The following is a 21,161-nucleotide window of genomic DNA, read 5'->3' as shown; positions in this document are numbered from 1 at the left end:
CATGTGGAGGGAACCCAGGGGTCAGGTTTTGAAGGGTTTTAAAAGCCACATGTAGGATTTTATAACTGCACCCATTTGTTAAGCGGGGGTTCACAAAGGGTTAGACCTGCATTTCAATTTGAAATCGAAGTGGAGGACCAGCTGGCGGCAAGGACCAGAAATCTATTGTGATAGTTCAGGCACAAATTCATGGGACCTTAAACAGGCTGGTCACAGAGGAGGGAAGGGTACAATACAGGAGAGATGTTACAGGGGTTAGAAAAAAAGGTTAGAAGGGTTTTTTTTTTTTTTTTTTTTTTTAGTTTTTAGCAACAATTGCATATGGGGAGTGGGGGTGAGCCCCAGGTGACTGGGAGGATGGCGTCACCCTCCGTGGTAAGGGGGGAGCTTGTCGGGGGTGAGTGACGAGTTCGGTCTGTGACACTTTGAGTGTCGGATGATCCTGAGATACCCAGTTCCAGATGTCCCACAGGTAGCGGGAGATGTGATGCTGAAGTCCCCAGAGACCCGACTGAATAGATCGGAGCGTCACAAGCTCATCCCCCAGCCAAGTACCTACTGTGCCTGGTGGGGCGCGGGCACCGAGAGCGAGGAAGTCTCAATGCCGTACTCGTAGCCTGCGAGCCCGGGCTAAGCACTTGCCTGCACCCACCGAACAGGGATGGCCGCGCCCGTCTCCCAGGGCTGTGAGGGCAAAATGCGAACCGCTCGGGAGAAAGGGCGAAATCGCACTCGTTCCTTGTTTAGATTTCAGCCGCTCGCTGGTCGGAGGAATGAATGAATTTGTTCTCTATCCCACTGGGCGGCCTGAAGCTGGGGGTGGGGCCGGGGAACGGGCTCCCGTCGGTTTCTTTTCACCGGCCGTCACGAAGTCGGTCAGATTGCCAATAACCCCAATACCCGGCTACGTCCAGGCCCTTCCTTTGCCCACGATTACCTTCGATTAGAATTCCCGGCTCTAACACTCCCTCCCTCCCCCCTCCCCCCTTCTCTCTCATCCCTCGAGCGAAGGACGGGAGATCGAGTCCCGGGATTCCGAGGGAAGAGGATCTTTCTCTCTTCCCCGTGGTCATGGCCATGGCAGGGCCGGGGAGGCGGCAGGGGAACCCGGCGGGGTCAGCACCGCTTGGACAGGCTCCAGAGAGCCCCGGGGGCCCGGGCGCAGAGGTGACAGCGGGGGGGGAGGGTGACAGTTCAGCGTGAAGGGCAGAGCAGGGGTAAGAAGGCCGGGAGGGAGACTGAGCGTGGGGGAGGCGGCAGAAGGGGATCGCCCGGAGGGAGGAGTTGAGGACGCTAAAGAGTACCGGGGGAAGGGAGCGGGGCCCCTCCGTCAGCAGCCGTGGGGAGGGAGGAGGCCCCCAGGCGAGCGGACAAGACTGGGTTGCCCGCTTGGCCTCCACAATCCCAGTAACGGCCCGGGCCGGCGACAGGATAAGGGGCTGGTGGCCACCCGCCCCGGCCCGAGACCTCGGTGACCCGCAGGGGGAAGAGCGCCAGGCTGGGTCGGGACTGGAGCCCGAGCCGGAGCCGGAGCCCGAGCCGGAGCCGGAGCCGGAGCCCGAGCCCGAGCCGGAGCTGGAGGAGGAGCTGGCAAAGGATGAGGAGCAGTTGGAGCCGCGGGGTCCCCGCCCCCCGCCGCTGGTCCCGCCCTTGCGGGCCAGCCACGGGCTCAAGAGGAAGCCGGCCAAGTGAGGGGGCGAGGGCCGGGGAGGCTGCCCCGACGCTCCTCTGCTGACCGCTGGGCTGCAGGGAAGGGCGAAACTTCGCCCGCCTGCCTGCCAAGTGCGGAGCCTGGCCCCCGGGCTCTCGGCATTGCCCCTGCCAGCGTCGCTGGGCAGGACCGAGCTGACCCGGTTGACTTGGGCGGGCCAGGCGTGAAGGGGCGCGGCTGCAAGGGGATGGGGTGGGGAAGTTGTCCCTGGAGGCTTTAGGAGTGGGCTGTGGGACTAAGAACGAAGAGAAGGAAGTGACCAGTGGGGTAAGGAGAAAGGAAGGGAGAGTCGGGAGTATTTACTTGGGAAGAAGAAAGGGAAAATGTTAGTAGGTTGTCACTTGGCCAAATATGGCCATAGAGTTCTACATCCAGGGGCAAATTGGGCCCGTTGGGGGTAGGGAGAGAGGAGGAAGCCCACGTGTCCTCATTCCCTCGGGGTTCTAGGGATTTCCAGGGAAAGCGGCCGGAGACCGGCCCAGCGGCAACCCCTCCCCCCAGTCCCCAGCCTCCAGCCCCGGGGTTCGTGGCGGGAACTGCGCAGCCGGGGCTTGCTTGCCCGGCGGTTGCCCCAGGGAGAAGTGCCTATCCAGTATTCCTCTGTTCCTTCCCTCCCGTGTGCATCCCAGGGTGGAGGCTGAGCTGCTCCTGCAGCACGCTGATTTGAGAAGGCCGCCCTTGAGAAGGGAAGACTCTGATGGGGCACAAGGAGAGCCCTCCCCGCCGGCCAAGCAGCACAAAAAGGCCAAGAAGCGCAAGAGCCTCGGCGTGCCCCCGCCTTTGGCTACTGCCACCGTGGTGCCCACCCCGGCGGAAACCCTCGGGCTGGAGCGTGAGTGGCATTTTGTGGGGGGACTTCTGTGGCTCTGGGACCTGGTCCGTCCTCTCGAGCCTTAGCTCTGGGTCTTCTCTTCAAGACCCCCGCCCCCCTTCCCTTTATTCCCCGAGGAGATGGGGGACAGGGTCCTGCAGGGCGCCGCCCATCGCTCAGAGGCACGACCTATGGGCACTTGCAGGAAAAGCTCAGCGCCTGAGGCCTTTATATCAGTACATCAACTACAGCAACCCGGAGTTGAACCAGGCTGGGGATGGAGAAGCCGAGATTGAAGTGGAACTGGGCTTGGTCCCAGACCAGACTCCTGGAGGCCCAGAGGAGGCAGGCGTGGAGAGACCACAGGCCTCGCCCCTAGGAGGTCAGTGTTGCTCTAAAGTCAAGCCCCAGCAGTGCGGGCTGGGGGAACTTCCTTCCCTGTCCTTCTCCGTTGGACCAGGGGCTTCCAGCCTCCCCGGGGCTAAGCGCCCTGTCACCTTGATGACCGTTCTGGGAAAAGCACTGACAGTGGTTCTGGCCCCAGAGACCAGATTCTGTAGGGGATCTGGGGTTGGAGGGGGGCACCAAATCAAGATCCTCCTCCACATATTCTTTCCTTCCTTCTCTCCGGGCTCAAGCGATCCCCTCCGTGCTGGCTCCGTTTGCAGAGGAGGGAGTTGAAGAGCCTGTGCCCATCCTAAGCTTCACCCCGAGCAGCCAGCTGAAGGCTGAGGTGGACAAGTCGACCCAGGTGGACATCGACAAGATGCTGAGTGTGTGTGCAGCACATCTCGTTCCCCCGCTGTCCCCCCAGTACAAGTGACAGAACCTCTGCTGCCTGGCTGGCTCAGGCCCATGCCCCCTGCTGCCAAGAGGCTCCGGGAAGAGGGGCACTTCACTGGGACTTTTGGCCAGAAGGGCCTCCTTTCTGTACCTAAATACCCCTCTGCCCCCTTCTCCACTTGGTGGTATTACTGGATGAATGCTTTCTGAAGCTTACTGGCAATAAACATTTTTAGCAATTTTTGGCCTGCCGGTATTTATTGCCTGTGGGATTGGCTTCCCTGAGGAGAACTAGGGGAAGTGGGGAGCTACCTAAATATTACATCTTTTCCCCTTGGACTATCTTACAAAGAAAATTGAAGTTCAAGAATAAAAAGTTGTTTAGGTTTCTGTGCACAGCTACCATTGGATTTAATTGTGATAGTTCACATTTCTATTGCTCTTTAAGGGTTACAAAGCAAGACAACTTTATGCTAATGTTAAAACTAAGGTAAGGGGGACTTGATTTAAATCTAGTTTTGCCTGAGCCCAAGCTGAGCTTCTTGTATAGTAGGAATGATGGATTTGGAATTGGAAAATCTGGGATTGAATTTAGCCTCATCTTAGTGAGACCTTGAAGGAGTCATTTAATTGTGCCTTGGTTTTCTTACCTGTCAAAAGGAGATAAAAATAATTCATACTTTGAGATCAAACAAGAATGTGCTTTATAAATGTAAACTATTATTATTGTTACTGTTCTACCACATTGTTCTTGCTCTTTGGGGATTAGGCCAGTCAGTTTTAGGAAGCTGCTTGTGTTTCTAAGAACCCTATTAAGTGGTGGTTCTTCCTCTCCTCTATCCCCAACCCTAATGTGTCCTCAGGATGAATCAGTTTGGATTTTCCAGGGAGAAATTAGTCCGAAAAGTTAGTCTGAGCAATATTCTTTTGAGGGGTTCAGCCCTGTGATTTAGTCATGGAGGACTCCTAATATGGAAACTTCCACTCTTGGTAGAGATTGGATACTTATTTATAATTGAAAAGTGTTGGAGAATTGCCTGGGGAACAGGCAAGTTAATTAATACCTTGCACATGATCACCAATCTAGTTTAGTCAGAGTTGGGTCATGAACCAAGGCTGGTCTTCCATCTACTATATAAGAACAATATAATTGTGCTAATTGGGATTCTCTTGTATCTTCATCAAACCCAGGAGGAAGGAAAGCATTGAACTTGGAATCTGATCATTGGACCTTTCAAATTGAATAGAATTTGATAACTAGAAGGCCATCTTGCTGACCCATAAAAGAATGAGGTACCCTACAACAAATTTATAGCCTTTGCCTGAAAACCTCCAAGAAGAAGGGTCTTCTCTTTCCCTAGACAACCCAAATCACTTCTCTTGACAGCTCCCACTGGTAAGAAGTGCTGCTTTGTTTTTCTGGTCTGGCCTAAATCGATCCCAAATTTCTCAACTGATCAATGGCCAAATAGCCTTTTTGCAACTTCCACCTGTTGTATTGATCTACTTCTGCTTTCTGGAACCAGATAGAACAAGGCTGATTCCTCTTCTTCAGCTATCTGAAGACAGCTGCCATGTCTTCCCTGAGTCTTCCATTCTCAAGGCTAAATACACGCAATTCTTTCAGTTGATTCTCTTAAGACATGGACATCAACAGCTTGCTTTCCTTTCTCTGGAAACCATCCAGCTTATCAGTGTCTTTTGTAAATCGCTGTGGCCAGAACTGCACACAATTCCAAATAACCAGCCCTACTTAGACTGGAGAAATTGATTTTTTGGGGGGCACCTTTAAGATTTTCATTTTTTCCTACTGAATTTTATCTTAATAGATTTGACGAAATGTTCTGGCCTAGCAAGAATCTTTTAGACCTTGATAGTTTTCCAGTACATTTGTGACCCCTCCCAACTTGCTATCACCTGAAAATATTATAAATGTAGGCTTTTATCCATTCAGAAATGCTGACCCACCAGGAGTAAGGACACGTTCCTTTGATATTCCTGCCACACTGACAATAGATCAATAACTGTTCTTTGAATCTAGCCAATTCTGAATTTTATTATCTGTCTCTACAGGTCACCAGATCTAGGGTCAAGTCTTAGCTCTCCAATTACCAGTTATGGAAATGTGAGCAAATTGCCTCACATTTCTGGTCCTTAAACAGTCAGTTAATAAACATCACATATCTACTCTGAGACAGGAAAATATTCTTGACAAGAAAATCCCAAATCAGGTCACAAAGAGTCAGGACTGAACAGATGGAACAAGAACAAATGTGCTAGGCCCCATATTAAGTGATAGAAGTATAAAGAAAAGAGAGAAACAGTCCTGGTCCTTAAGGAGCTTACGATATAATAGAGACAATTGTAACTAATTATGCCCAAACAAGCTATATGCAGGCTAAATTGGAAATAATTGATAGGAAAGCCACTAACATTGAGGGAAATTGGAAAAGGCTTCCAGGAGAAGGTGGGATTCTAGCTGAGACCTGAAGAAAGTCAGGAAAGCCAGGAGGCAGAAACTAAGAGGGAGAGCATTCCAAGCATGAGGATAGCCAGCGGAAATGTTATTGGGAGATGGAGAGTCTTGTGCAAAGAATAACAAGGAACCCAGTGTCATCAGGGTATGTGGAGAGTTGTAAGGAGTGAAAAGACTGGAAAGATGATGGGTATGGAGAGCTCTGCGTGCCAAAGGATTTTATATTTAGTCTTGGACGTAATAGAAAACTACTGAAGTTCATTCAGTAGGGAAGGGAAACAGACCTGTGCTTTAGGAAGCTCATTGTGACAACTGAGTGGAAGCTGAATTGTAGTGGAAAGAGATTTAAGGCAACAGATCCAGCATCAGGCTACTGCAATAGTCCAGGTGAGGGCCTGCACTAGGATAAGTACAATGACATCAGAGAGAAGAAGGTACATGAGAGACAGCTGGCAGGTAAAATCGACAGGTCTTGGCAACATATGGAATATGCAGGTGGTATCCTCCACAATAAGAGATTCTGGAAGGAGTGAAGGTTTCCAGTCTGGGAGGAAGAAAGAAAGAAGGGTCCTGATGATGCTTACTAGCAATCTGATAGTGTCTTGGATATAGACTGAGCGAATCTGAAAGGAAGAGAAGTTACTGAGAGAAGCAGAGGGGAGAGCCTGGAAGTAGCAGTGGGGAGTCAGGAGGATTCCAACTTCTCCACCTCCACCAGTGACGGGCTGGTGCTAGAGAGGAATAAGCCCAAGTATGATCAGTGCTGGAAAGGTGGCTGGTGAGATTAGCCTCTGTCAGGAGGGAGGCAGGTATCCATGGAGACCAGACAATGAAATAGGATGGAAGGAAAAGATGTGAGATGAAAGCAAGTTTGTTACCTGGCGCAGAAGAGCCACCTTCTGCAAGAGAGCACCACAGAAAAGTGGGAAGCTTTTGAGATTGACACTGGAAGGCAGGTTAAAGGGAACGGAAATGAAATTGAACAGTAGAGATGGGCTGGAAAGGGCATCTTATGATGAGGGGTGCAGGATCATGGGGGAATGGAGAGAGTATGACCAAGTGGGAATTTTTAAAGCATTACTGAATCAGTTCAGGTAAGTTATCAAGATACCTAAGATATGGCCTTGGGGTGGGAGCCTCTCTTGATCTTAGTTTGTTCAGTTTGATCCCAAAAGACACAACAAGTTGCAAAGAGACCACTTACATCATTTGGTCATTTATCTTTTGAGAAGTTTGTGATCAATTAAGCTAAATCAGAAAAAAAAAGTTCTTCCTACTAATACATACTAATAAATAATAATACTAATATCCAGAAGTGAAATGGGCTACCTGGAGCAGTAGATTTCCCTTTCTTTGAGAAGAGGGTTGATGGCCATTTGTTAGGTTTGTGATAGGGGATTTCTTTATCATATGGATTAGTCAGAGAATCAAAATAGGAAAAAATACCCTTCTTATAATGAGGAATTTATTGTTTAGTCATTTCCCAATGGTGTCTAATATTTGACCTCATTGTGATCCCATAGACATTTTCTTGGCAAAGGTACGACAAAGTGGTGTGCCATTTCCTTCTCCAGTTCATTTTACAGATGACAAAACTGAGGCAAACAAGGTAAAGTGACTTGTCCAGGGTTACACAGCTACTGTCTGAGGCCAGATTTGAACTTGAGGAAGAGCAGTCTTCCTATCTACTTGGACACCTAATTGCCTGTTAAACAGACCACATAATGGTAGTACCTAAGCTGTGAGAATCACATGGTAAAAGTACCATTTGCTGTCTCCAAGAGACTCAAAATTCCACTCCAGAGAATTAAAAAAAAAATTAAACAGGAAGGGATCTTACACATTATCTGTTATTTACTAACAGTGCATTTTATAAAGGAAGAAACAGAGGTACAGAGAAGACCAGTACTTGAGTTTCCTGATACTCAGATCAGTATCCTTTATCCTATGGTCTCCTATCCTTATGGTCTTCTGGAATAAGCTCCAGCTGGGGAGGAAAAGTTGCAGTTAGATATAATTAAGAGAACACTCAAGTTGCAGCAAGAAGCTCTGTAGTCAAATGTTGATGAGCTCTGCTGCTCGTTTTCTTAGGAAGAAAAGGTGTTCAATCAGATTTTCTGTAAGATCTTTTCTTTTAGGTCTGTGTTCTTACCGAAGCACATTTATGTTACTGTCTGTCTTCAAAGAAATAAATTAATCCAAATTCCTGACACTGGGATTATTGTAGTAAAAAAAATTCTCTTTTTGGAACAATTTCAGAGGGGGCGAATATCATTTGTTCTCAACTAATCTTTATTTGAGTGACATGAAAAGTTTTGCCTTTTAAAAAATCAATTCCTTAAAAGATAAATGGCTAAGAGTGCTACTACGGGACTTTTACCCCAAAGAGATATTAAAATGTTTGTGGCAGCCCTATTTGTAATGGCTAGAAACTGGAAAACGAATGGATGCCCAACAATTGGAGAATGGTTGGGTAAATTGTAGTATATGAATGTTAAGGAATATTATTGTTCTGTAAGAAATGACCAGGAGGATGAATACAGAGAGGCTTGGAGAGACTTACATGAACTGATGCTAAGTGAAATGAGCAGAACCAAGAGATCATTATATACTTCAACAACGATACTGTATGAGGATGTATTCTGATGGAAGTGGATTTCTTTGACAAAGAGAAGATCTAACTCAGTTTCAATTGATCAATGATGGACAGAAGCAGCTACACCCAAAGAAAGAACACTGGGAAATGAATATAAACTGCTTGCATTTTTGTTTTTCTTCCCGGGTTATTTCTACCTTCTGAATCCAATTCTCCCTGTTCAACAAGAGAACTATTTGGTTCTGCACACATATATTGTATCTAGGATATACTGTAACCTATTCAACATGTAAAGGACTGCTTGCCATCTGGGGGAGGGGTAGAGGGAGGGAGGGAAAAAGTCAGAACAAAAGTGAGTACAAGGGATAATGCTGTAAAAAATTACCCAGGCATGGGTTCTGTCAATAAAAAGTTATAATTATTTTAAAAAAAAATAAATGGCTAAGTAACATAATTTTTAAAGGTATTGTAAACTGAAAATGTGTTCAAAATTACTAGTAATAAGATAATTGCATATTAAAAGGTTTTACTTCACACCATCCAAATGGATAAAGAAGAAAAATGGTAGAATGGATAAAAATGAAAAGGGCTATGGGAAGATGAGATATGGTGATACACCATCAGAGATGTGAAATGATTTGACTATTCTGGATTTCGACTATCTCCGAATTATGCAGGAAAAATGGCCAAGCTGCCTACGCCCTCCAACCTAGCAATCTCAAGATGGGCTTAAATTCCAAGGAAATTCAAGGCAGAAACAAAAGTACAATATATGCCAAAATATTCATAGCAGCTCTCTTTGTAAAAGCAAAGAATTGGAAATAAAGTGGCCATCCATTATTTGGATGATGAAGGAAAAAGTTATGAGTGTGATGGATTATTATTGTGCAGTAAGAAATGACAAATATGGCCTCATGTTTGAAAAAATTATAAACTGATGCGATCCAAACTAACAGAATAATATAAAAATCACTAAAAGGAAGTCGAATGAGAAATGAAAAAATGAATATTTCAGAGAAGAGATTTTAAACAGAAATTTAAAAGAATGAAATGTGCTTCCTTTCTCACCACAGAGATGTGGGAGATCATTAGGACAGAATATTACATATATCACCACCAAGGTTTTGGGTTTTTGTTTTTTTAAAAGGAAAGCTCAGTCTGGAGGGAGGAGTGTGGTATCAGTAGAAAAGGCATCAAAAAAATGCAGTTTTCAAGAAAAGTTGGAGGATTGGGTCCCTAAAGAAGCTTGAAAACAGATCTCGTAATGCAACGGTGTAATCGCACCTTTCTCCAGTAGGGGTCACCCTGTGACAAGGTCCAAGCCCACAGCAGCTAATCTGTATCCCACTCTTTGTGTCTGGAGAGCAAATGCTCTATTGTATCTCTCATGTTTTGGCTAAATTAGGTTCTTTTTCCAGAACTAAAGGTGGAAGGCAAAAGGCATAATCAATTTACTTCCTCTATTTCACTTAGAAGTATTAAAGACCCTTTCTCCAATGGCAGATAGATACTGCTTCTGCCATTTGATGCAAAGTGTTCTGGATCTGGAGACAGAGCTTCCTTCCTTCCTGACGATCTGGGAGCTCTTTAGCAAATTGACTTCCTTTTGTGAGTTTAACTTCTCTGACTCTAGTTTTTGTTATTTTGTAAAATAAAAGGTTCTTAGGGCCTTGGGATTTAAAGGTCAAAGGGACGGAACCCAGAGATAATTGAATCGACCACCTTCTACTGGGTAGAAATAGATAATCTGGATATTGTAGACAAAAGATGGATCTGGAATAAAACGTTCCTGCTCATTTCAGGTTTGAAAGTAAAAAAAACACAGATTAGGTAGAAAGGCAGAAAGTAGATTCAATATATTTTCAGATGTTGAATCAGGGCTTAAAGTAATGTGGCAGTGTGAAGTGTTGGAATTAGAAGTAGAGGATTTGAGTTGGAATCCCTGCTCTGCTACTCACTGGTTGTATGACTCTGGTAAAGTTGCCCTAGCTTGACTTAATTTTTTTATTTGTAAAATGAAGTTTGGACCAGATGTTCTCTAAGTTAGTTCTCACTTCTGGGATGACATTCAGTGCTGCAGTCTTAGCACCAATCAGCAGACAGCCTCATACTCTAGAAAGGATGGTCTCTCAGCTTGAAGAAAGGAATTTGTTTTTCCTCTCCCTTATCACCTCTTCTCACATGACAATTTCATCACCTCCTCTGAGTTTAATGATCATCTCTGCAGGATCCCAGTTCCATATATCCAGTCTTAAACTCTCCCAACTGCTCATGCCATATTCCCTAATACAGGGACATCTTCAAACTCTGTGCTAGACCTCCTTTTCTTCCCTCTCTATACTGTTTCACTTGGTGAAATCATCAGCTCCCATAGTTTCAATGGTGACCTCAATGGTGGATGATTCTCAAATCTATTAGTCCAGTCCCAATCCTTCTTCTGACTTCCAGTCTCATACCTCCAATTGCCTTTTAGATATCTACAAATGTCCTGAAGATAAACTCAATTAAGTCTAAAATTGAGCTCATTATCTTTTCTTCAAAATCCTGTCTTAATAACTTTCCTATTTCTATGGAAGATACCACTAGCTTCTCAGATCCCCAGGCTTGAGACCTGGGTGTCTTCTCAACTCCCCATGATCTCATGCTTCACATTCAATCAATGGTCAAGTCTTTTTGTTCCAGTTTTGGTGTCTTCTCAACTCCTCATGATCTCATGCTTCACAGCCAATCAATGGTCAAGTCTTTTTGTTCCACTTTTGAAAACTCCCTTTGGTATAACTCCTCTCCTCTGACTACCAAGGGTGGGGCCCCCTCACCTCAATTTGGACTACTTCTATAGCTTTCTGATTACTCTTCTGTCTCCTTTCTCCTCCCTCCAGTCCATCCTTCATTCAGCTGTGAAACTCTTCTTCCTAAACTATGGATCACGTTTGATAAACTCTAGCAGTCTTTACTCTAGGATCAAATACAAAATACTTCAAATGTACAAAATGTACAAATACAAAAGCCCTTCAAACCTTGATTCCCAGCCCTATCAGTTTCCAGTCTTATGTCCTATTCCTTCTCTACATATTCTTTGATCCAGTGACACTGCCGTCCCTTCTACTGCTCGTACATGATCCATCTCCACTATCCAAGTGTTTTCAGTGGCTGTCTCCCCTGCCTGAAACACTCTCCACCGTCTCTTCCTCCTGGGCTCCCTGGCTTCCTTTAGGTCTTGATTAATGATATCCTACTTTCTGCAGAGAACCCTTCCCAGTCTCCTTAATCTAAGTGCCTTCTTTTTGAGACTACCCCCAATTTGCCCTGTATATATCTTGTTTCTACCTAATTATTGTCTCTCCCATTAGATAGTGAACTTCTGGAAAGGAGGGATTGTTAGCTTTTTATTTTCTTTGTACCCCCAGAACTTGGCTGACTGCTTGGCTGTAATAGGTAGGCACTTAATAAATACTAGTTGATTATCTGTATCTTCAAAACTTAAGATCACGTCTAATATATGGTAAGCACACAATAAATGCTTGCTAACTGGTTGACTCCTATATTTATTCAACCTTTCAGGGAAACAATTCAGTGTCCAGTGGCCCGAACAGAACTCAGGTTACTCAGCCAATAAACATTAAGCACCTATCATATGCCAGGCACTACAATACCAACAGGTATATGTAGAAAATCAAAGAGCATCTGGTCCCAAACAGCTCGGTCTGCCCATTCCCTGCCTTAGGACCAGCTATACTGTTCTCCTAATGTGGTGAGTCCATAGTACAACACACAGTACTTCAGTCAAGGTTCCCAAGATTGGAAAAGTCAAATCCTACAGAATGACGATGGAGTCTATCCTTACCATGGATAAATCAGTAAGATAAGCCGTGGACCAAATATCCATGCCCCCATAACATAAGCAGTTACCAATTCTCATTTCTGTATTTTCTGCATTTTTCCCTTTTCTTCATCCACCTTCAACATCTCTTCCTCCCCTCCTTTTTTCCCTCTCTTTCTTTGTGGAGGCAATCAGGGTATTACATGGCTGCCTGGGGTCACACAGCTAAAAAATGGATTTGCACTCAACTTCCTGACTCTGGGGCTGGGCTCTATCTACTTCCACCTAGCTGCCCTACACTCTTTCTAACATAATAACAAACCATCTCCCTGCCACCAATCTATTTTCCCCACAGCTGCCAAGATAACCTCCTTTAAGTCTCAGGTCTGCTCATGTCAGGCATTCCTCAGTTGAAAAACTTTGAGTAGCTATTACCTTTGGGACTGGGAGAGATGCAAGGGGAGGGCAACTTCCTGGGAGAGTTTATTAGCAAGAGAGGAATTGGCCAGGGAAAGGCTCTCTCTCTCTGGAAAATGTACTACACCTTTTCCCTTTCATGGTAGCCCCTCCCATTTCCATGGGAGGAAATGGAATTTCTCTTTCTCTACTGTGAAATCTTGTTGAAGTATAGGATGAAAAGAGACATGGTTGTTGAGCAGAGTCTAGATGGTGCTTGAGGCTGGCTGGCTCGAGTCCAGTTTGCAGCTGAACCTAGATGGATTCTGGTTCTTTCCCCAAATGCACAGCAGTAATCAAGGCTTGGATGTTTTCTGAACCTAAAGCTGGAGATGTCAGAGGCCACAGCCAAGTAGTGGAGCTGTGTGTCTGCCCAGGAGCAGGTCTAGAGCTTCCCAGAACCCCTCTCAAGAATCTCTCCCCAAAGACATTGCAAGAATGTCATCAGGAACACCTGTGGTACCAGCAAGAACACTGGCTTGGCCACAGTATGTCCTACACGTGTGCTTTCTACTTGAGACATCCCAAGGGCCCACTCCTCCTACTGACACTATTTGTGGGAGCTCACACCCTAGATATATGAGTAGGTAGAGATCTTTTGTTGCTGCTGTTCTTCCATGCCATTTCTGTAAATTACTTAACTTTGAATTATGTTCTCTGGGTCAGTGATTTTAGGAGGAAGAATCCACTGAGTACCTGGAATCTGGTTTCCTTTGTGAGAAATCAGAGAAAGTGCTCCTCCTAGTTGTCTAGCCTTAATTTATAAGTATGTTTGTGTTTAATTATATATATATAAATTTGTGTATTTTTATACACACACATCCACATAGAGACAGAGATTCTTTCGATACTCTGCCTCAAGACCAACTGTACTAGGAACTGTTATTTATCAACTTAATAATATACCTCCTGCCTTTGCAATGGGTTGGGTCACTGTCCACTGCTTGTGGGTGACCTTCTCTTGGCTCTCAGGCCCAGCTCAGGTACAAGTATTGGAAATATTTTCTCCCCAATATTATGCCCTCCCAGTAGAGTAGAAGCCCCTGAGAGCAGAAACTCTTCTGTTTCTCTGTGTCCCCAGACTTTAGAAATTATCTCCTAAGGCCAAGGAAAGTCCTTTTCTTTTCCAAGATTTCAAAGTTAAGTAGCAGACCCACTCTTTCCACTATACCATACTGACCCCTCTCATGTCTGAGCGTGTCAAAATGCATTCCCAAACCACAAATATTATCTTTTAGAGATCTGTCATTGTCCCTACTTATGCTTCTTTTCTTGCGCCATTGCTGGGATGATCCTTATAATTCCAAGAGAACAGAAAGTCTTTGAAGGCAGGGATTGTAATTTTGTAGCTGTATTCTTAGCACTTAGGACAATGCCTTGCACGACTGAACTGATTTGACTGAAAAGGAAAGGCTATGTGCTAGGGTCTCTTTCATCCTGCTAGGATTGTGTTTTGTATTTTGGGATGGCTGGCTCCCAGCTTAAAACCAACCCACAAAAGCCCAAGGCACATCAGTTGGCTCAAGCAAGAGAAGTCAAGGAGAGGAGGAATATAAGTGATAGAAATGAAGGTTCCACTCCTCATGATGTGAGTCTAACATCACCTTTGCTGAGAAAGGTTCTCCATAAGCCCCCCCAAGCTCACTGTCCCTGAAGGCATCTCCCCTCACACAGGCGAGACGGACTACTGTCGACTTATAAGTGCAATTACACTACAAGTTCTATGAAGGGAGGGCTTACTTGAGCATTGTATCTCCAACTGTCCCTAGCATAGTGCTCAGTGCACCACAGGATCTTAATAATGCTATTGAATAAAAGAATAAACAAAGGAAGGAAGGAAGGGCTAGTTGATAATAGTGACTGTAAGCTCTGCTGTATCTCCAGAGCCTAACAAATATGATAAAACTTTCACCAAATCTTCATTTTGATTTGGGCTTAAGGGGGAAAAGAGAGAGCTCCTGAAAGGAAAGTGATTTGAGGCTCGAGTTTTATCCTCTTTGGACAGATAGCTTTTCTGGAAAGCTGACTGAGAATAAGTGAGATCACAAGAATCAAAGCCACTAAATTTTAAAGCTAGAAGGAATCTGAGCAGGGCCAGGAACCTCTTGGCTAAGAAAAAAACAAAATACAAAAAATTCCAGACAAATAAGTAGAATGATGCCTTTTGTTTTTCTCAAAATCAGGCTGAAATGGATGCTTTATGTGAATGTGATCAAAGGCTGGAAAGAACACATACTAAAGCATCCTCACATACACAAAACACATTTAAAGGGAGTATGGCTACCTCCTGTGCATTACAGGCAAAAATTGGTCCCTGTCATGCATTTCCACTCAAACATGCCCCGACAGATGGGAGTGTGCGGTTCCGGGAGGCCAGTCCAGCCTTGGCTGCACATGTATTTCTGTCCAGTCACCACTTTTCCTTTGCCTCTGGAGAAGCAAGCCCTCATCTCCTGGTCTTCCTGAAAGGACACAGGACCTCAGGAAGCCATCTGCACCCCTCCTGTTTTCTGTTTTGTTTTTCCCTGAGAGAGAAGCCAGCCCTTCAGGGAACACCCAAGATGGGACCCATGGTGGGGAAGGCTGGCGAGAGGCCAGGATGAAAACTAGAGGGTCAGAGGCAGGGAGAGGGACGACATAGTTTCTCCAAAAAGATTAGTTTCTCCAAAAATCTATTCGCCTTATGCCTGTTTCATGGGAATCACTGAGGATTAATCAACACAGAGCTTATAAAGAAACAAAACCTTCAGTCTCTTTAAACAAGTCTTTTAAATTTCCGCAAAACTTTTTTCCCCTCTCCCACCCCACAAACAAATTCAGAGTATCAGATCTTCTGATTAATTTATTTTAGATTTTTTTTTTCAGGTGCTTTAATCCTTTCTTCTCTTTGTTATCACAACTGATATACTCACCAAACTTTTGTTCTAAAGTTTAGTCCCCACTAAGGAATTCTTAACAACAGGGATTTTCCCCTTCTCTTCCAGGATTTAGACTCTGGGTAGTATGTGGAAAAGTGATCCCATATTCTCTATCTTATCTTCCAGTTAGAGTCCATAAATCAACAGAGAAGAGAGTCCTTTCTCCACAACCTGCCCTTCTGTAAACAAAGTAAGGGAAGTCAGAGAGGAGGAGTCAGGGATGAGACCTGATGTTCTGATGGAAATGCCCTTGCCCAGTAAGGGAATGGGAAATGGAACCTTGCCATCAGTTCAGTTCTATACTGATTTGAAAGCCTAGAGTGATTTCCCTAGAAGCTGAGGCCATGGAGCTGGCTGCTCAGTGTAGGCTTTTCTATCCTATTAAAGGTGTCACTTTTTCTGACCTTGGACATGGGATGACAGCTCTGTCCTTTTCTGGAAGTGCAAAGAAAAATTCAACTTTTGCTAACAATCTGATCCAACAGCAATGGGAACCCTAAACCTCCTGAGGAAAAATCACTCTGCCTTTTCCTTGGTCACCTCAGTTTTCTACCTAGACATATGATAACCTGACATAAATACAAACCCATGTGTCTTCCCTAAAGAAGGCCAGAGCCCAAGACATCCCCTACCCCATGCTGCCACCTAAGTGGCCAGTAGCCAGCTCAGACGTTATTTCTTTGCAGTGCCTCACAAAGGTTCTGATTGGCATCTGGCTCCTCAGTCATGATTTCCACCGTCTCCCACTCCCCAGACCTGCTGGACTTCTTTATGGCATCCACCACACTCTGCATGTAAAGCCCATCCTCAAAGGAGGCTGCCATGGAGACTGGCTTAAAATCCCAGGTGCGATGGTCATCTTGTTCCTGAAATGACTGGCGCAAAGCCTGCACCATGTACACCATGCCTTTCAGGTACAACAAGGGAATGTCTTTAAACCCCTTTTCTAGAAGCCCTGCATTGATTGTCAAAGAATCCATCAGCAGCTGCTCCTCCTGGAGGGCGGTGCTCTTCTGTCCATAGAGGTCGGATCCTCGGGCTATGAGGCGCCCGGCAGACCCCACAATCATGACTTCATGCACGAAGGAACCCGGCATGTTGAAGTTGAGAGTCACTGTGCTACAAACACCCCCATTCATGAGCATCTGGAAAAAGCAGAAGTCATCGCTGGTGACGTGCCGGATGCCACTGATCTCGGCATTCTGTTTCACAAATGTCTTCAGAAAACCGTGCACCTTCTCAGCCTTCCTCCCAGTCAGGTGGGTGAGGAGGTCCACAATATAGGTGCCCATGGTGTGCAGACCACCGCCCCCCATGTGCTCATCACAGATCCAGTTGTACTTGTGGCTGAGGAGGCTGCCCCAGTACACACGCACATCACAGATCAGCACGTTGCCGATATAATGCTCTTCAATCAGCTGCTTCATCCGGATGAAGGCCGGTAGGAATCGAAGGACGTTCCCCACCAGGCTCATGAGTCTGGGGTAGTAGCGAGCGGCCGTCACCATCTTGAAGGCATCTACCGAGGTGGCGGCTTTTTCACAGATCACATTCTTTCCAATACCTGATGAAAGAACAGAAAAAAGATAATTTGGAAACTGCTGGGAAAACAGTTCTGATTTCCTAGGTGAAACACAATGGTTCTGAGCCTTCCCAGCTTATTTTGAAACTATCCATTCATTTCTTATAGCACCTTCAACACAATCATATACTACAATTTACTCAGCTGTTCCCCAACTGAATGCATCCCTTCAATTTCAAATTCTTTGCCATCACAAAGAGTTGCTGTAAATATTTTTGTGCATTCAGGTCCTTTCTCATTTTCTTTAATCTCTTTGAGATATAGTTCTAGTAGTGGTAATGTTGGGTCAAAAGGCATATGCACAGTTCTACAGTCCGTTAGGAAGGGTTATAAATTGTTCTTGAGAATTCCACCAACAGCGCATCAAGTGTCCTATTTTTTCCACATCTTCTTCAGCACTGATTATTTTCCTTTTCTGTCATGTTAGCCAATCTGATGTGTTTTTGAGAAATGAATTTTCAATCGGAAAAGTGCTTCTAAGATGGTATCTCAGAGTTTCTTTAATGTGCATTTCTCTAATCAATAGTGTGATTATTGAGGGCTACTAGGTGGTGCAATGGATAGAGTGCCACGTCTGGATCAGGACAACTCCTCTTTCTGAATTTAAATCTGGCCTGACACTTACTGACTGTGTGACCTTGGGCAAGTCATTTAACCCCCTTTGCCTCAGTTTCCTCATCTTTAAAATGAGCTAGAAAAGGAAATAACAAAACACTCGAGTATCTTTGCCAAGAAAACTCCAAACGGGGTCACAAAGAGTTGGACAGGACTGAACAGAAACAACAACGACCAATTGTGATTTAGAGTCTTTATTCTGAAAACTGCCTGTTCACATCCTTTATCCATTTATCAACTGGGAAATGGAGCTTATTTTTATAAATCTGACATATTTGAGAAAAGAAGCTTTTATCAGAGAAACTTATTGCAAACTTCATACACATATACACACAGCCCAAGTTTCCTGCTTTCCTTTCAATTTTGGCTGCCTAACAGAAACGAGGCATTGACCCACACTTAACACCGTACACCAAGATAAGGTCAAAATGGGTTCATGATCTAGGCATAAAGAATGAGATGATAAATAAATTGGAAGAGCATAGGATAGTTTACCTGTCAGACCTGTGGAAGAGGGAGGAATTTATGACCAAAGAAGAACTAGAGATCACTATTGACCACAACATAGAAAATTTTGATTATATCAAACTGAAAAGTTTTTGTACAAACAAAACAAATGCAAACAAGATTAGAAGGGAAGCAACAAACTGGGAAAACATTTTTACAATCAAAGGTTCTGATAAAGGCCTCATTTCCAAAATATATAAAGAACTGACCCTAATCTATAAGAAATCAAACCATTCTCCAATTGATAAATGGTCAAAGGATATGAACAGACAATTCTCAGATGAAGAAATTGAAACTATTTATAGACATATGAAAATATGCTCCAAATCATTATTAATCAGAGAAATGCAAATTAAGACAACTCTGAGATACCACTACACACCTGTCAGATTGGCTAGAATGACAGGGAAAGATAATGGGGAATGTTGGAGGAGATGTGGGAAAACAGGAACACTGATACATTGTTGGTGGAACTGTGAACACATCCAGCCATTCTGGAGAGCAATTTGGAACTATGCTCAAAAAGTTATCAAGCTGTGCATACCCTTTGATCCAGCAGTGTTTCTACTGGGCTTATACCCCAAAGAGATACTAAAGAAAGGAAAGGGACCTGTATGTGCCAAAATGTTTGTGGCAGCCCTGTTTGTAGTGGCTAGAAGCTGGAAAATGAAAGGATGTCCATCAATTGGAGAATGGTTGAGTAAATTGTGGTATATGAACGTTATGGAATATTATTGTTCTGTAAGGAACGACCAGCGGGATGAATACAGAGAGGACTGGAAAGACTTACATGAACTGATGCTAAGTGAAATGAGCAGAACCAGGAGATCATTATATACCTCAACAATGATACTGTTTGAGGATGTATTCTGATGGAAGTGGACCTCTTTGATAAAGAGAGCCTTAATTGATCAAAGATGGACAGAAGCAGCTACACCCAGAGAAAGAACACTGGGAAACGAATATAAACTGCTTGCATTTATGTTTTTCCTCCCGGGTTATTTATACCTTCTGAATTCAATTCTCCCTGTGCAACAAGAAAACTGTTCAGTTCTGCACACATATATTGTATCTAGGATATACTGCAACCCATTCAACATATAAAGGACTCTTGCCATCTGGGGGAAGGGGTGGAGGGAGGGAGGGGAAAAATCAGAACAGAAATGAATGCAAGGGATAATGCTGTAAAATTATCCTGGCATGCATTCTATCAATAAAAAATTATTTTAAAAAAATAAAAATAAAAAATTTTAGACATAAAAAAAAATTTTGGCTGCCTAAGTTTTGTTTGTGCAAACACTAAAATTTTGTGTGATCAAAATTAGTCATTTTACTTCCTGGGATCCTCTCTAATTCTTGTTTAGTCATACACTCTTCCCTTATCCACAGATCTGACTTAGATCTAAAATTTTCCATGTTCCCCTAACTTGTTTATAATATTGCTTTTTATGTCTAAATCATGTACCCATTTTGATCTTATCTTGATATAACTAGTTTGGTCAAGTGATACATTCTTATCCCCAAAGCTTGAATCTATTACCATGCACATTTACTATGGTATACTGCATACCTGATTTCTTCCACCATTCTCTTATATCAAATTATTTGGATGATTATCACTTTGTAAAATAGTTTGAAATCTGGTTCTTCAAAATCCCCCACTGATTCCTTTGATATTCTTGAATTTTTATTCTCCTAGATGAATTTTGCTATGATCTTTCCTGCTGTTGTCAAGTTGTTCAATTATGATCATCAAGTCATTTCCTTTTCCAGCGGATTAAGGAAAACAGAAGTTAACTAACTTGCCCAGAGTCACAGAGCATCTGAGGCCAAATCTCAACTCAGGTCTTAACTCCAGGCCCAGTGCTCTTACCACTGAACCTTTTGTCTTTTAAATGGAATTTCTCTATCTCCGGCTAGGTTCTGTTGTAATATACAGAAATGCTGACAATTTAGTAGGGTTTTAGTTTACATCTTACAACTCTGCTAGAGTTGTTAGTTGTTTCAACTATTTTTTAAATCGATTCTTTGAGGTTCTATAAATATATATCATTTCAACTGTAAAAAGTGATAGGTTTGTTTCCTTACTGCCTATTTTTGTTTCTTCAATTTTTTTCTTTTCTTATTTCTATAGCTGACATGTCTAATACAATATTGAATAGTAGTGGTAAAAATGGACATCCTTACTTCACTCCTGATTTTATTGAAAAGTTTTCTAGCTTAGATACATTATGATTAATACTTATCATTTTAAGAAAGGCTTTATTTATCCTTATGTAACATAATGTATTCAGTAGGAATGGGTATTAGATTTTGTCAAAAGCTTTTTCTGCATTTGAGATAAGCATATGATTATTGTTGTTTTTGATCTTGATATGATTAATTATGTGGACAGTTTTCCTAATATTAAATCAAGCTCTGCATTCCTGGCACAAATCCCACCTGGTCTTAGTATATTGATCTTTGTGATATGGTGCTGTAATCTCCTTGCTAGTATTTTATTTTTGATTAAGAAATTGGCCTCTAGTTTTCTTTCTCTGTTTGTGCTCTCCCTGATTTAAGATCAAAACCATATTTGTGTCACAAAAGGAATTTGATAGGACTCCTTAATTACGTATTTTTAATAGTTTTTATAGTATTAGGATTAATTGTTCCATAAACATTTTGTGTAATTACTTGTAAATCCATTTGATGCTACGGATTTTTTCTTAGGGAACACATTTATGGCTTGTTCAATTTTACCCCCATTACGATAAGGTTATTTTAAATATTTTATTTCCTCATGTTAATCTGGGCAAATTTATATTTTTATAAATATTCAGCCATTTAATTTAGATTGTCAGTTTTATTGACATATAACTTAACAAAATAATTCATAATAATTGC

The 21,161-nt window shown here is 43.5% G+C and overlaps 2 protein-coding genes across 3 annotated transcripts in view; one reads left to right on the top strand and one right to left on the bottom strand.

Annotated features, from left to right (window-relative positions):
* The first annotated feature begins 1,017 nt into the window (after positions 1–1,017).
* Positions 1,018–3,546, top strand: C2H16orf86 (chromosome 2 C16orf86 homolog). The gene is made up of 5 exons (XM_051974986.1): positions 1,018–1,167; positions 1,483–1,688; positions 2,341–2,543; positions 2,728–2,904; positions 3,161–3,546. Exons 1-5 carry the CDS (start codon positions 1,072–1,074, stop codon positions 3,343–3,345), a joined length of 867 nt encoding a protein of 288 aa, XP_051830946.1. The 5' UTR covers positions 1,018–1,071; the 3' UTR covers positions 3,346–3,546.
* Positions 3,547–15,477: 11,931 nt separating this feature from the next.
* Positions 15,478–21,161, bottom strand: part of GFOD2 (glucose-fructose oxidoreductase domain containing 2) — a 65,065-nt gene continuing 59,381 nt past the window's right edge. For both annotated transcript variants that reach the window (XM_051974983.1, XM_051974984.1), the window contains one exon: positions 15,478–17,135. In XM_051974983.1, the coding sequence (XP_051830943.1) occupies positions 16,237–17,135 (899 nt within the window). In that variant the 3' untranslated portion in view covers positions 15,478–16,236. The remainder of the gene's footprint in view (positions 17,136–21,161) is intronic.

Source organism: Antechinus flavipes, chromosome 2 (genome assembly GCF_016432865.1).
Source record: "Antechinus flavipes isolate AdamAnt ecotype Samford, QLD, Australia chromosome 2, AdamAnt_v2, whole genome shotgun sequence".
Lineage (NCBI taxonomy): Eukaryota > Metazoa > Chordata > Mammalia > Dasyuromorphia > Dasyuridae > Antechinus > Antechinus flavipes.
Note: the sequence above shows the minus strand (reverse complement) of the source record. Positions and strands in the feature narration are given on the sequence as shown.

Bases quoted from the DNA above. Each gene is read 5' to 3' on its own strand.
- C2H16orf86 (XM_051974986.1), top strand. From the start codon at position 1,072: ATGGCCATGGCAGGGCCGGGGAGGCGGCAGGGGAACCCGGCGGGGTCA. The intron at 1,689-2,340 runs GTGAGGGGGCGA...TGTGCATCCCAG, and splicing joins CTCAAGAGGAAGCCGGCCAA to GGTGGAGGCTGAGCTGCTCC. The intron at 2,544-2,727 runs GTGAGTGGCATT...GGGCACTTGCAG, and splicing joins GGAAACCCTCGGGCTGGAGC to GAAAAGCTCAGCGCCTGAGG.